At 40.5% G+C, this 15,241-nt stretch overlaps 1 protein-coding gene across 2 annotated transcripts in view; it reads left to right on the forward strand.

The window, feature by feature from the left end:
- Window positions 1–15,241, forward strand: part of LOC107186111 (pancreatic triacylglycerol lipase-like) — a 37,685-nt gene that overhangs the window by 16,800 nt on the left and 5,644 nt on the right. For both annotated transcript variants that reach the window (XM_015573918.1, XM_015573919.1), the window contains exon 2: window positions 13,936–14,090. In XM_015573918.1, coding sequence (XP_015429404.1) covers window positions 13,937–14,090 — 154 coding nt within the window. In that variant the 5' untranslated portion in view covers window position 13,936. The remainder of the gene's footprint in view (window positions 1–13,935; window positions 14,091–15,241) is intronic.

The following is a 15,241-nucleotide window of genomic DNA, read 5'->3' on the forward strand; positions in this document are numbered from 1 at the left end:
ATCCATCTCCTAACAGTTAGCTTTATCTTCCCGGGGAATTTATTTTGCGCTCATCTCGATCAAGATAGCGACTCGAATGATGGGTGATTAAATGGGAATTATTTTCATCCGGTATCCACGATGCTTTATGAACATAATTGACCAGTAGACTATTCGAAGAAAAATACCGTCGATCATACAAACGGTGTCGACGTTTAGACGAATTCTGGAAGGTCGCTCGAGAACAAGATGATTGGACGGCTGGCCTGGACGAGAATAAGAAGGTTTATTGTCGAAACACGTTAACCGGTGAAATTTACGCTCCCATAAAATCGAATTCGCCCAGCTGCCCAAACCCCGTTCCTTTCCACCTTTCTGGCTTTCTTTCGCCAGGCGCAAACGGACGACGCTTGCGGTTTCAGCGGCTCACCGCTGACGTGTTACACATTCACTGACGCTCTGCACTTGAAACGATCCATAATATTATTATACAAGACGGGGAAGAGGTCTTTACAAACTCGAAAAAAAACTTTCTTTCTGTACTTTCGACGATCGTCACTTTCCGACGAAAATCGGGGGGTAAAAACGGTCCAGGCGTGTCGGTTCGAGCATTAAAATGGTCGCATTCGCCAAACATCGAAATGCATAGCAGAAATGGGCAAATTCGTTATTAAGTATATCGCGATTTTTAATGGCATAACCGTGAAAATTTCAATTTTTACCATAACATAATACTTCTTCTAGAATGAGTAGATACTTGGCAAACAATTATTTCATTTCATTAACTGTTCAAAGGTCAGGTTGACGATCCAAGTTACTGTTGCTTTTTACGAATAAAATTGTACCCAACTCTGATGCGTAGATACTAGCTCTTAGTCACGTTGTATTAAACATTTCTGCGGATAGAAAAGTCTTGCGAACGAACGAATTACAGGCTCCACCCATTTCATTAGGATTTACAAAAACAAACTTTTGAGAACCATTTCTTTCCGACGAAAATCGGAACATTCAACAGGATAGAACATTCAACTAGATACGGAAAAACTGAACAAACGCATCGATATTAACTCTTGGCTACGGTGTTGTAGACACTCTTGCGCGTAGAAAATTCTCGTGAAAGGACGAATTACAGGTTCGACCCATTTCGACCGGGTTTACAAGCCAGAAATTGGCCTTTCATTTCGCGAACATTTTTCTCGCGCGCTGGGTGAATAGGCGTGTAATGCTTTATTGTCGCTCGTAAATAACGATCGAACAATCTGGACGTCGAATCACGAGCGGGAAAAATTTTATTGCCGGCCAACGCCAGGTCCTCGAAAGTGGCACACGCTTCCAAACCAGAAAACGTTTTTTTTTTTTTTATTCGCGCCGCGCCGTTTCTTCTCACGTTTGAGAATTTCCGGCGACTGCTAAGACTTCATTCAGACGGCTTGCCTCGCGCCGCTACCGTGACTAATTGCATAGGAAGTGACGAGCTGCAACGTGAAGCATACATGATACCGGAAGTGCCGCGTATTAAATGAAGTTTCCGTGGAACTTCACCGTGTTGCTTCAGCTCTCAGAAAGCTGATGTTCTTGATGATGGAATGGACAATAGTAGTAGGTACTTTGGTTCAGATAGATTCCAAATCATCTACTTGTAGATGTACCTATTTTGGAAGTATTTCTTCGAAATATCCTGATCTAAGAGTTAGCTAGAATGTTACGTGTGATTTTGGGTCAGAATAGACCCTAGCACTGCTGTCCGAGGGTTCACCTTCTCCTGAGTTATGACCGGGTCATTGGCGACCCGTGGATGAGCACTGTCACCAGATTTCGTTGTGGGTCACTTTCCAACGTCTTCCTATGACCGGGTCACCGGTGACCCATGGATGATCACAGTAACCAAATTTCGTTGTGGGTCATTACCCAATCGCATCCTATGGCCGGGTCACTGATGACCCATGGATGATCATAGTGACCAAATTTCGTTGTTGGTTACTACCCAACCTCTGCCTATGGCCGGGTCACTGGTGACCCGTGGATAAATACGGTGACTAGATTTCGTTGTGGGTTATTGCTGACCCAATCGCCAGGTATGACTATTTGTACCCTGTGGATAAGTGAAGTAATCCTATTATAAATACTTAAAACGATTACACAATTTCCCAAAAAAATTATTTTTTAGTCCACCAGATATATGGATGATTAATTGGTTGATGAATTATCGCTGTCGAGAGTGGTTTCCAGAATCTCGTAACAATGAATCGTGTTCGTGTACGCGCCGTGGCGCGCGAATCAGCAATTAGCAATGTTAAAGCCCGTGGAAAGTAATTGAAATTCTTCGGATGGTGTAATTTCTCGCGGGCGTCTTGTGTGCATAAATCGGTCGGTCACTTAGTTTTGAAACCAGTGAAAGCGTGTACGACGTGGATACAGTGTTTTTCGTTCAATGCGGGTAAACAAATGGTTCGCAATTAAGCCTACCTTGCGGGGCTTTTATCTTTTTTTTTTCATTTATTTGTCCGCCGGTCACGATAATCATTCGGATATGTTTTCCATTTACGTAACCTACCGGTTTCAGTGTATGTTTGTAACGCGAAATTAGATTTTCGTGGTAGCCATTTAGCGATTCCAACGAACATGGAAGTCACATTATCCAGGTGCCAAATTATTCACGTTAATTTCTCTCAGTGTTGTTGGAAAAATGTTATATAACCTAACAATCTCTTAATTTTTAAATTACCGATGTTTCACAAAATGGCGTCCGTGATTATGATTGTCCACTATACACTTGTGACGATTACTCACTGTTTTAAATTGTCTGATATTCTCAAGTGATACATCAAGCTAAGAATTGTTTAAACAAATTGCTCGATATAAAGTTTACATTTAGAATTAAAGGTTTCGTAGACTATTCACATATAGCTTAATTACTACACTGAGTGAAATATAATGTTCAAATCTATTTCTTTACATTATGATCACCTTGTATAATAAATCAAGAGATAACATAACGTCTTTCAAAATCTATCAACAGTTACGCTGACTTGCACATATGCAAAAGATACTGTTTCTACAACTCGAATATGACCAGCGCCATGAGTCATCGAATCGATCGTTTCGCAAAAAAAAAAATTATTAATGCGGTCGTCTAGGATAGAGCCAGTGAAATTTATTTCATGGCCCGCGAATTTCTGGTCATGCGTGTTGCATAACCATGTCCGACACGCGTAGGCGAAGAAAAAGGGATGGAGAAAAGTATGATTACGTCACACGTAAATATAAATCGAAAGCATTTCTCTACAGGACAGTGGAGTCAGTCATGAGAATGAACTCGACGATTCTTCCCTTCTATAGATAGCCATGCAATTTTTTTTTCTTCTTTCAACTCATCAATGAAACTATAGTACACCAACAATGAAAAGTAAAATTAAAAATTGTCCCGAGTCCCATAAAAACAAAAATCACAGGAATCATGTCAAAGTTTTGTTTTTAAATAATTAGATAGTCTATCCTGGGGTACAAATCATCTAAGGTGACGGCTGGGTCAATTGTGACCCCTGACAAGATATCACAGACAGATATAGGTTCTGGGACCTACATAGTGAGATCGTAAATACTATACCCTGTGAGTAGATCATCCAAGTCGGTCGTTGGGTCAATTGTGACCCCTAACAAAACATCACTGATAAATATGGGCTTTGGAACCTAAATAGGGAAGTCATAAATACTCTCCTCTGGATGTTCGAATCATCTAAAGCGACGGCTGGGTCAATTATGACCCGTTAACAAGATATCACTGATAGATATATGTTCTGGAATCTGTACATATAGTGAGATCGCAAATACTCTACTCTGGGTGTACGAATCATCTAAAGCGACAGCTGGGTCAATTATAACCCGTTAACAAGATATCACTGATAGATATAGGTTCTGGAATCTGTACATATAGTGAAATCGTAAATACTCTACTCTGGGTGTACGAATCATCTAAAGCGGCGGCTGGGTCAATTGTGACCCTTTCATAAGATATCACTGATAGATATATGTTGTGGAATCTGTACATATAGTGAGATCGTAAGTACTCTACTCTGGGTGTACGAATCATCTAAAGCGACGGCTGGGTCAATTATGACCCGTTAACAAAACATCACTGATAGATATAGGTTATGGAGTCTGTACATAGAGTGAGATCGTGAATGCTCTACTCTGGGTGTACGAATCATCTAAAGCGACGGCTGGGTCAATTATGACCCGTTAACAAAACATCACTGATAGATATAGGTTATGGAGTCTGTACATAGAGTGAGATCGTGAATGCTCTACTCTGGGTGTACGAATCATCTAAAGCGGCGGCTGGGTCAATTGTGACCCTTTCATAAGATATCACTGATAGATATATGTTGTGGAATCTGTACATATAGTGAGATCGTAAATACTCTACTCTGGGTGTACGAATCATCTAAAGCGACGGCTGGGTCAATTATGACCCGTTAACAAAACATCACTGATAGATATAGGTTATGGAGTCTGTACATAAAGTGAGATCGTGAATACTCTACTCTGGGTGTACGAATCATCTAAAGCGACGGCTGGGTCAATTATGACCCTTTAACAAGATATCACTAATAGATATAGGTTCTAGAATCTGTACATATAGTGAGATCGTAAATACTCTACTCTGGGTGTACGAATCATCTAAAGCGACAGCTGGGTCAATTATGACCCGTTAACAAGATATCACTGATAGATATATGTTCTGGAATCTGTACATATAGTGAGATCATAAATACTCTACTCTGGGTGTACGAATCATCTAAAGCGACAGCTGGGTCAATTATGACCCTTTAACAAGATATCACTGATAGATATATGTTGTGGAATCTGTACATATAGTGAGATCGTAAATACTCTACTCTGGCTGTACTAATCATCTAAAGCGACAGCTGGGTCAATTATGACCCGTTAACAAGATATCACTGATAGATATAGGTTCTGGAATCTGTACATATAGTGAGATCGTAAATACTCTACTCTGGGTGTACTAATCATCTAAAGCGGCGGCTGGGTCAATGGTGACCCCTAGCGAATAGCGTTTAGAATATTTTACAACTCGAATCGTCAAACCGTTATTACATTCCATCACCCCAAGAGAAGTAATTCCACTGGTTAATCGGTAGTCCAATCAGCCGTCGTCAATTCGTTTCCTTTAGCAGCTGTCAATACCCTAAACATTAGTGCCTGCTGCCGCCGCGGGTGATTCATGTAATTAGGTCTGTTTATCGTACCTTTAATAAACCAGCTTGCTCGTCACCTTTCAAGTTCACGTGCACCGAGACGACATCGTAATAACAGTATAGCCGTCGTCACATTCCGATACGTTTATTAGAGTGGGAAACACCTGGACTTAGGCGAGAGCTAGATATCCCCATGGTCGAGAGATAGAGGGTGAAGGGGAGGGTTAGGCTCGTCTAACTTCGGTTCGATTAAGAACTTTCTCAAGAATTTCACGTCCGCTTAATCAACGATCATTGTACGTACGTACGTGCATCACGGTAGTTCAGAGATTCAACTGGAACAGCCTTCCACAACCTGACAGGTAAGAGTCTGGCTTTTGCTCCTGCATCAAGGCTCATCGATCCCGTGGCCTTTCGCGGGTCCAGACACCAACGATCGTCCTGATAAATGTCAAGGTGATCCGCATGACGCGAATCCTTTTTCTCCCTATCCACGGATTCCGGGTGATTTTTGTTTACACGTCATACAGGGTGTCATTGTTGCACTGGAACCGGTGGAATATCTCCCAAGGAATTGAATATATGATAAAAATTATTTTACAAAAGTTATTCGGTATGGAGAGGGACATCGTGTGGTGTAAATAATTTCTTGAAAGGTAGAGTAGTGAAGAGAATTTCAAGGTCAAGTTAATTTTCATGAAACAAAATACATCGAGTGCAGTAGAAAATCGTAAAATTAGCGACATATGTGCAGTAGTCAAATCTCCAGTTCCTTAGGTGATATTCCACCTGGAATTTTCACGAATCAGGGGGGAAGGACTCATCTCCGAGACAGACAGTTTACACACGTCACAGCCGGACGGATTTCTGGCACGTGTGAAGCAAGAACCCGTCAGAGAAACTTCATGGAAGTATCCAGAAGAGCCCAACGAACAGAGTCCAGAGTCTAAGAGGACCCCAGGAGTTAGGTAACTCGATGAAAATTATGATTTCACCCCGTTCCGTTCAGTATGCTAATGTCTGACATTGGGTCCCAACCTGGATCGGTTAACGACAGGATTTATCTTCCTAATGGGACGAAAATAAAAGAAAAGAACAAGGAACAAATAGAGGACGTAGCTTCCACCCTACGTCTACTTTCCCCGCTGTTGGTCCCCCGTGTAGACGACTTTCTTCGTCGACGCATTCCCCGGCTGGTAGACAAGAAAGAGGAAAGCCGGCAAAGGGAGAGGAAGCCGAACGAAAAAAGAAAAACGACCCAGTCGGTTTGGAGGAAGAGAGAGGCGTGTGTGTGCAGGAAGTGGTACAGCATTGCCGGAGGGAAGGACGTCGAATGTAGGCCACAATCGTGGGGGCCCCCTCTTCGTGTCCTCTGCGTAGATACGTCGGTATGTCAGTAGCTCTCAAACGACTCCTGTCTGGACCATGTCGGGAGACTGTTATGTGAAAACAAGACGTAGTATGCCAGGCGACAAGTCCGTGATCGATCGATCGTTCGTACGGGTCCGGTCGAAGTTTCTATTTAGGAATAACGTATCTAGCGGTGCCTGCAATTCAAATTACCCGCCATTTGCGGTACGCCGGTAGCCTTGTATGGACACTAGGGTGCCTCTGATTTTCAACTTTCGAATCATTTTCGCGCCAAACGTTTTTTTAATGAGTTTTTTCGCCGCACCCCTGGAATAGTTTCAGTTAATAGAAGAAATAATCTGTGTGAAATTTTAGCTCGATTGGATAAGGGGAAAGGGTGAAGTACTTAAACGCACACAGAGTCGATTTTATCCGATTATCCTCTAAGTTATTGTTCGTATAAAAAAATACGTCGGACAAAAGTCGTAGATCTAGACGAGGAGCATCTTTTATGTTCTACTACTTTTTTTCGTGCGACATACGGATTTCGAAGAAAATAAAGAAAAAGTCTGGAAAGAATTATAAATATTTTTTTATTATTTAGTTAGCAATCAGAGTATATGATATTCTATGAGATGGTTTGTGAGCTACATGACCCTATTATGGCGTGGATGAGGTCTCCTCCAGTGACAAGTCCTCTTGATCCAATCGCTGGCCAATTTCTCTAAAGTCTTCTGTTATTTTGTACTTCTGGTAATGAGTGTATTAGGTTATGGGTATGGCCTGTCAATTTGTCACGATAAAAAAAACTTTCCCTTAATTACATTCTTAGCGATTCACTGGATACAGATTTCATTAGCATCAGAATCAGAAACGGATGTTGGAAATGGTTCCAGCTGATCTGCAGATGGTACCAAGTCTCTTATGACTCCGATAGAGATACAGGTAATTGGACCACTATCTGTCGTTTTACTCTATATTTCTCTGAAAACGCCTACATGGTTCCCTAATCGTTTTAGAATTTATTACGATAACTGACGACCCCGAGAAGCTAATTTGTCTGCAGTTAATCAGGGCATCTTTCTCAATATTGCTTCTGCTTTTGCATCTGGTCTAATAGTTTTTATTTTTTTTTATTCCTCTCTTTCCACTTTATAAACTACAGCAAAATTCAGGCATCAGCCCAACAAATAACGTACACTCCATCATTTGGTAGTTTCTCCACAAGTGCAAACTCCAATAACAGGCACACAACAATTTCCAGCTTTTTGTGATGATCACTTGCCTCAACTCATTATGCAATGTGTGCATTAGTCATCGATTGTAAATAATACATTGTATATTATACCTTGATCGAGTTTACCACTTGCTAAGGTGTACTTATCGCGTTCAGCAGACCTGGTCGTTTATGGCGAAAAAAAATAATCGTTCAGTAATGATGAAAAAGGGACAAGAAAAGAACGTTCAATTCCACTGATCACAACTATTCTAAGCGTAAATAGAATTATTAGTGCCTGGTTTTCACCAGCATTTTTCAACGGGAAAATGGGGTCGTCCAAAGGCGCAGCTTGCACGATCTCTAATGCCTCGATCGAAGTTTCCTGGCCCAAACTAGTCATCCACTTTCTGCGCCGATATCCGGATGTGAAACGTGATTAGAGAGTTTTCGGGGGAAATTATTGAACCGTAAGAATGCAAACGGAACAATAAGAATGCTGTGCGTGGCAAATTTCTCGCGATCGGCTATTTAATTTACTAGGCGGATACGATGATGACTGGACTGAAATCTCAGGAATGCCAGTAAAAAACAACGAATGAATATCGACAGGTTTCTGTTTTCCAAGAAGAAAGTCACTTTACTTCATTATACTCCCATTTTGAAATCGGGCTCATTTTGAGGATTGGGGTAAGATCACAATTCCTAAATCTGAGCACAATTAGGAGACCACTATTCCCAAGTTGGGTCACAGGTGGGTTAAGACCACAATTTCTAGCTGTGATCACAGTTGGGTCATGACCACAACTGCTAAGTTTGATCACAGTTGGTTTAAAACCACAATTCCTAACTTTGATTACAAGTGGGTTAAGACCACAGTTCCTAAGTTTGAACACAGTCAGGTGAAGTCCACAATTCTTAAGTTTGATCACAGTTAGTTTAAGACCACAATTCCTAACTTTGATTACAAGTGGGTTAAGACCACAATTCCTAAGTTTGATCACAGTTGGGGTAAGACAACAATTCCTAAGTTTGAACACAGTCGGGACAAGTCCACAATTTCTAACTTTGATCACAGATGGGTTAAGATCACAACTGCTAAGTTTGATCACACTTAGTTTAAGACCACAATTCCTAACTTTGATTACAAGTGTGTTAAAACTAATATTTCTAAGTTTGATCACAGTTGGGTTAAGACCACAATTCCTAAGTTTGAACACAGTCGGATCAAGTCCACAATTCCTAAGTTGGATCACAGTTGGATCAAGTCCACAATTCCTAAGTTGGATCACAGTTGGGTCAAGTCCACAATTTCTAACTTTGATCACAGTTGGGTTAAGATCACAACTGCTAAGTTTGATCACAGTTAGCTTAAGACCACAATTCCTAACTTTGATTACAAGTGTGTTAAGACTAAAATTTCTAAGTTTGATCACAGTTGGGTTAAGACCACAATTCCTAAGTTGAATCACAGTTGGGTCAAAACCATAATTCCTAACTTTGATTACAATTGGGTTAAGACCACAATTCCTAAGTTTGAACACAGTCGGATCAAGTCCACGATTCCTAAGTTGGATCACAGTTGGGTCAAGTCCACAATTTCTAACTTTGATCACAGTTGGGTTAAGATCACAACTGCTAAGTTTGATCACAGTTAGCTTAAGACCACAATTCCTAACTTTGATTACAAGTGTGTTAAGACTAAAATTTCTAAGTTTGATCACAGTTGGGTTAAGACCACAATTCCTAAGTTGAATCACAGTTGGGTCAAAACCACAATTCCTAACTTTGATTACAATAGGGTGAAGACCACAGTTCCTAAGTTTGAACACAGTCAGGTCAAGTCCACAATTCTTAAGTTGGATCACAGTTGGGTCAAGTCCACAATTTCTAGCTTTGATCACAGTTGGGTTAAGACCACAATTCCTAACTTTGATCACAGTTGGGTCAAGACTACAATTTCTAACTCTGATTACAATTGGGTTGAAGACCACAGTTCCTAACTTCCATCATACTTGGGTTAGGACCACATTTCCAAAATCTGAGCACAATTGGTTTAAGGCAATAATTCCTAACCTTCAATAAAAAGATACAGGATTTGTTCATTAACATCCATAAACTGCCATAACTATTTTTGTATTACAACATACAGATTCGGATAGTTTAATTAGAGGGCTCTTGGATACTACTCTATGGTCAAAAGCTAACCGGAAAAACCAAATTGTAAAAAAACTCTTACAGGGAACGAATTTGCGAATCACTGGGAGCAACACAGAGAGAGAAAGAGTGGGGGAGAGAAAGACCACGGTCGCCGTACGTGTTGACGTAGCCGACGCTGGCGCCGTGGTTACACTCTCGCTTTCGAAATAATAATTATTTAATACCCAAAGCCACGGTGAAATGCGAGCGGAGGCTGTACCGGTTTTCGGGCTCGCTCGGTGTCCATCCCGCGCCATTACCGACCTGGGACCTTCTTTCTCTCCCTCTGTTCCCCGTCTGTTCCGTGACGATACGCTTTCCAGCGGTAATGAAAACATTTTCGAGAAGTCGATCCCCCTCCATTCCCCTCTACGGATCAACAAAACACGAGTTGGGATCTTTACGTAAGCCACGGAGCGGGTAAACATCTCGTCGGGTCGCAAGCTAGCGTGGGTCCTTCTGCGTTTTTTTAGGTGACACCGATCTAGAATTATGCAATCCGAACGACGTCAGACCTGGCTGTTACGTGGGCAGATTTGTTTGGAAACGACTGGCGAAATTGGAATCCGCGAATTTTAACACGTGTGTGTGTGTGTTAGCGAGAACGTGTGCTTTTAGAGGTGTCAAACGCTAGTTCACCTTGGAAGGACCTCGTGATCAGGGTCTTGGAACGCGGACAGCCTTGAAACAGGGTGCATCGGACTGAACAGATAGCGGATTGATACGTTGGGTCGCCAGGCGAGGGTTAGTTAATCGATAGGGACGAATGAAAGTTTGGGAATGACTAGGTGAAAACACAAAAATGGGCTGAGGAATAATTAAAAATTCAACTGAGAAGAAATTTCAATTGAGGATCCAAGATACTTTGATCCCTTTGATAGGGTGGTGATCGACATACCAAACGTTTCATACTACAGAATTTTAGACTTCATGTTGTACTGGTAGACTTTAAGAAAGAGGATTAACTGAATGGACTTTGGCCTGAATTGGGTTTGAGTTAGGCCATAACCTAAGTTCCATACCCTAGGATTGTATTGTAGTCTACGAATTTTATTGCTAGACTTCAAGAAAGAAGATTCACTGGATGGTCTTTGGTCTGGATTAGGTTTGAGTTAGGCCATACTCTAAAATTGTAGTCTTCAAGTTTTATTTCTAGATTTCAAGAAAGAGGATTCACTGGATGGACTTTGGTCTGGATTAGGTTTGAGTTAGGCCATAACCTAAGTTCCATACCCTAAGATTGTATTGTAGTCTACGAATTTTATTGCTAGACTTCAAGAAAAAGGATTAACTGGATGGACTTTGGTCTGGATTAGGTTAGGGTTAGGACATACCCTAAGATTGTGGACTTTGAGTTTCATTACTAGACTTCAAAAAAGAGGATTAACTGTATGGTCTTTGGTTTGAATTAGGTTTGAATTAGAACATATCCCAAGATTGTAGTCTTCGAGTTTTATTGCTAGACTTCAAGAAAAAGGATTAACTGGATGGACTTTGGTCTGGATTAGGTTAGGGTTAGGACATACCCTAAGATTGTGGACTCTGAGTTTTATTACTAGACTTCAAAAAAGAGGATTAACTGGATGGTCTTTGGTTTGGATTAGGTTTGAATTAGAACATATCCCAAGATTGTAGTCTTCAAGTTTTATTGCTAGACTTCAAGAAAAAGGATTAACTGGATGGACTTTGGTCTGGATTAGGTTAGGGTTAGGACATAACCTAAGTTTCATACCCTAAGATTGTGGACTTTGAGTTTTATTGCTAGACTTCAAGAAAGAGGATTAACTGGAAGTACTTTCGTCTAGATTGCGTTTGGGTTAGGAAACTCAGAAAATTGAGCAGTTTTCAATAGACTTCGAGACTTGACTATGATTGTGTAGTTATCGATGAATTGACCCGAGCGATTTCAAGCGATTCAAGAGCTTCGTCAACACGATATCTTGCCATCGGCTCTTTGCGCAGCTGCTGATGAAAAATGCAGACGAACAGGCTATCGTGCGACATTCCTCACGAACGCTGACCTTATTCGCAACCGTTATACAGGTTCCCAGGTTACCGTTACCTTTTTCCACGCATTCCCCCTTTATTCCGCATTTTTCTGGCCGTAAAGGGCGCGGAATCCGCGCAATGATAGCGCTTTTAACCGCAACGTTCCACGTTAAGGGGTAGAAAGTATACTTTTCTTAAAGATGATTTCCTCGACAACAATTTAAATAAACTTACCACTTTAATCGATAACTAAAAATTCTCTATAAATCCATATTGATTGTACCATTTTTCACCAAGAACCTCTAACCAAACTCCTTCAGAATGGCGAACTGAATAATTAAAATGAAAAGACTCGGCGATCCTTTCGGGGATAGAGGCTCGTGAATTAAGAGAAATACAAAGGTCACTGCTTGCTGTCGTCTTTTTTCGCCATTTATGATTGTTTTTACCGGTTCCCTCGAGGCTCCAAGCCGATCAAATGACGAAATAAATATCAGAATATGGGGCCCCTGAATGTTTTACGAATTAATAAGACGTGTCCGGGCAAGGTTTCCTTATCCTCGAAGGCCATCGTTCTGTCCCCCACCAGGATGAAATGGCAACTTTTTTCACGCTGACCATTCTTTCGGGCATTTAGTAACGATCTTCTGGGTGATGCGAATCTTTCGAGCAACTAATTCCGACCGCTTGATCGCCACCAAGCCACGAGTCTGTGACAGGTGATCATTCATTGAATTATTTCCTGATCGATCGATTGTTATTAATATGTGTGACAAGTGGAAACTACAAGTCTTACCTGTGCAAAAGGATCACATAAAAAAAAATATTTACATCAGTGATGTGTGTCGTTGGATCAAGGTCTTTTGAACTCTTTGAAAAATATAGAGAATCATCTGTGCTACAATTGCAAAATTCTAAGAATTATTGTTGTGTAATATGGTCATCTGTGAAACGTAAAAAGGTATTCCGATGTCAGCCAGTGCTGATTTTCTTCTGATAGCAAAAAAGACAGAGGATTACCACACGTGGAAAATATGTGCCCATGAAAAGAAGCAAGCCGTGTTAATTAAACAGTCAACTTGCGCATTTTCCAAACATTATGTTGAATCTTGGAATTATCGCGTTTAGATCGAGTTGCATGCCCGATCTTATCCGTGTTTCAATTCCATTCACCTATTTGCGAAACGGACACTGTTTTTTGCACGTGATTTTTCATTCATTAAGTCCACGCGAATGGGTATCCCGAGGATTGTGGGAATCGGTTACGAGCAGTTGCAATGCGAATGAAAGTCGTGCACGTGTCGGTTACCCGGTTTGTGGAAACGAATCACATTCAGGACCTATATTTTTCCGTATTACACATTATTTATCAACTTTCATTGCAATCATTTACAAAGACTTTTCAAGAAATTTCTGAAATTTTCAAAAAATACAGTAAATATTCGATGAGTGTTCGAAGGTTCTGGACATTGAATATTTCATAAGCTAATAGCCACTGTGTTAAACCTCATTAAAAAGTCAGCATTACGTCTGGGTATCTCCCCTTATTAATGTCGAAGGGCCTTCGAACACTCATTGAGGATTTACTGCATTATGCTTCAGATCATTCGAACGAAACGTAGTTACGATAAAGTTTCATTCGTGTGATTTAGTGCTTAAGGGTGTCAGACCTCCTTGGTGTGTTATAAAATATCGCATGAATTTTTATTTTGTTCGGTACTTTACTAAAAAAAACCTGAAATTTTCGGGGTACCGATGTTGGGAATAAAATCCCAAAAATGGGATGTTCCCTGAACACATCAAAATGCTCTGACTCCTTATCAGTTGTTAGCAACTCTGAAACTTCTTCAGACATGAACACTCATCGAGGATTTACTGTATAATGTAAAATAGAATGGGTAAAGATGGGGATCTTCACTTTTTGGGAGAAAAAAGGTTAAAGGAATCGAAACCAGTCGAATAATTCATCGCGATCTGTTGCAGAATGAGGGGTAAGAAGCAAGGAGTCACCGAGGGCGAAGGAGCTTCGATTCTGCTACTCGTCGCATTGGCTCCTGTTATCTGCTCCGCCGGAATCCTGGACCCCTGGCAGTGGGCGCGTAGTGACCGAATCGAAGTCAACATTCCATGGTTGCCATGTAATTACCTTCTAAAACCACCATTCAGTTTGCACTCACATAAACTGTACACACAATATTCCATTTCTATAGTCACGGTAATTAAAACTGGCAACGCAATTATAGAGAGGTACTGGTTTATTTCAGTTCCTAGAAGGAAGTAAAACCCCCTAATTGTCAACTGATTTTATTATATAATAAGGATAGAGATTCAAATGAGATTAACAGACCGTGTTTATAGACAGAGAATACTGAACATACCTCTTGATAAGTTTCAATTTTAGACCCTTTAGTATTTCATTCGGATAAACTGTACACATAATATTCCCTTTCTATACTCACGCTAATTAAAACTGTCTGTGAACTTATAGAGAGATACTAATTCATTTGAATGCTTAAAATGAAATAAGGCCCCCCAATTGTCAGCTGATTTTATTATATAATAAGGATAGAGATTCAAATGAGATTAACAGACCGTGTTTATAGACAGAGAATACTGAACATACCTCTTGATAAGTTTCAATTTTAGACCGTTTAGTATTTCATTCGGATAAACTGTACACATAATATTCCCTTTCTATAGTCGCGGTACTTAAAACTGGCAACGCGATTATAGAGAGGTACTGGTTTATTCCAGTGCCTAGAATGAAATAAGTCCCCCAATTGTCAGCTGATTTTATTATATAATAAGTATAGCGATTCTAATGAGATCTGCAGACCGTGTTTATAGACAGAGAATACTGAACTTACTTCTTGATAGATTTCAACTTTAGACCCTTTAGTATTTCATTCAAATAAACTGTACACATAATATTCCCTTTCTATAGTCGCGGTACTTAAAACTGGCAACGCGATTATAGAGAGGTACTGGTTTATTCCAGTGCCTAGAATGAAATAAGTCCCCCAATTGTCAGCTGATCTTATTATATAATAAGGATAGCGATTCTAATGAGATCTGCAGACCGTGTTTATAGACAGAGAATACTGAACTTATTTCTTGATAGGTTCCAACCTTAAACCCCTTAGCTCATATATATCAGTTCCAATTGATGAACACCCTTCAGATTAAATTTCGTCGTGTCCCTTACCAAATTCTGCCCTAAAGCGTTACTTTTCCAACCCTCTGAAGAATGGACCATGGGACATTGAACCTCCTTCTTATAATATCGGTA

This window comes from Dufourea novaeangliae, unplaced genomic scaffold (genome assembly GCF_001272555.1).
Source record: "Dufourea novaeangliae isolate 0120121106 unplaced genomic scaffold, ASM127255v1 scaffold72, whole genome shotgun sequence".
Lineage (NCBI taxonomy): Eukaryota > Metazoa > Arthropoda > Insecta > Hymenoptera > Halictidae > Dufourea > Dufourea novaeangliae.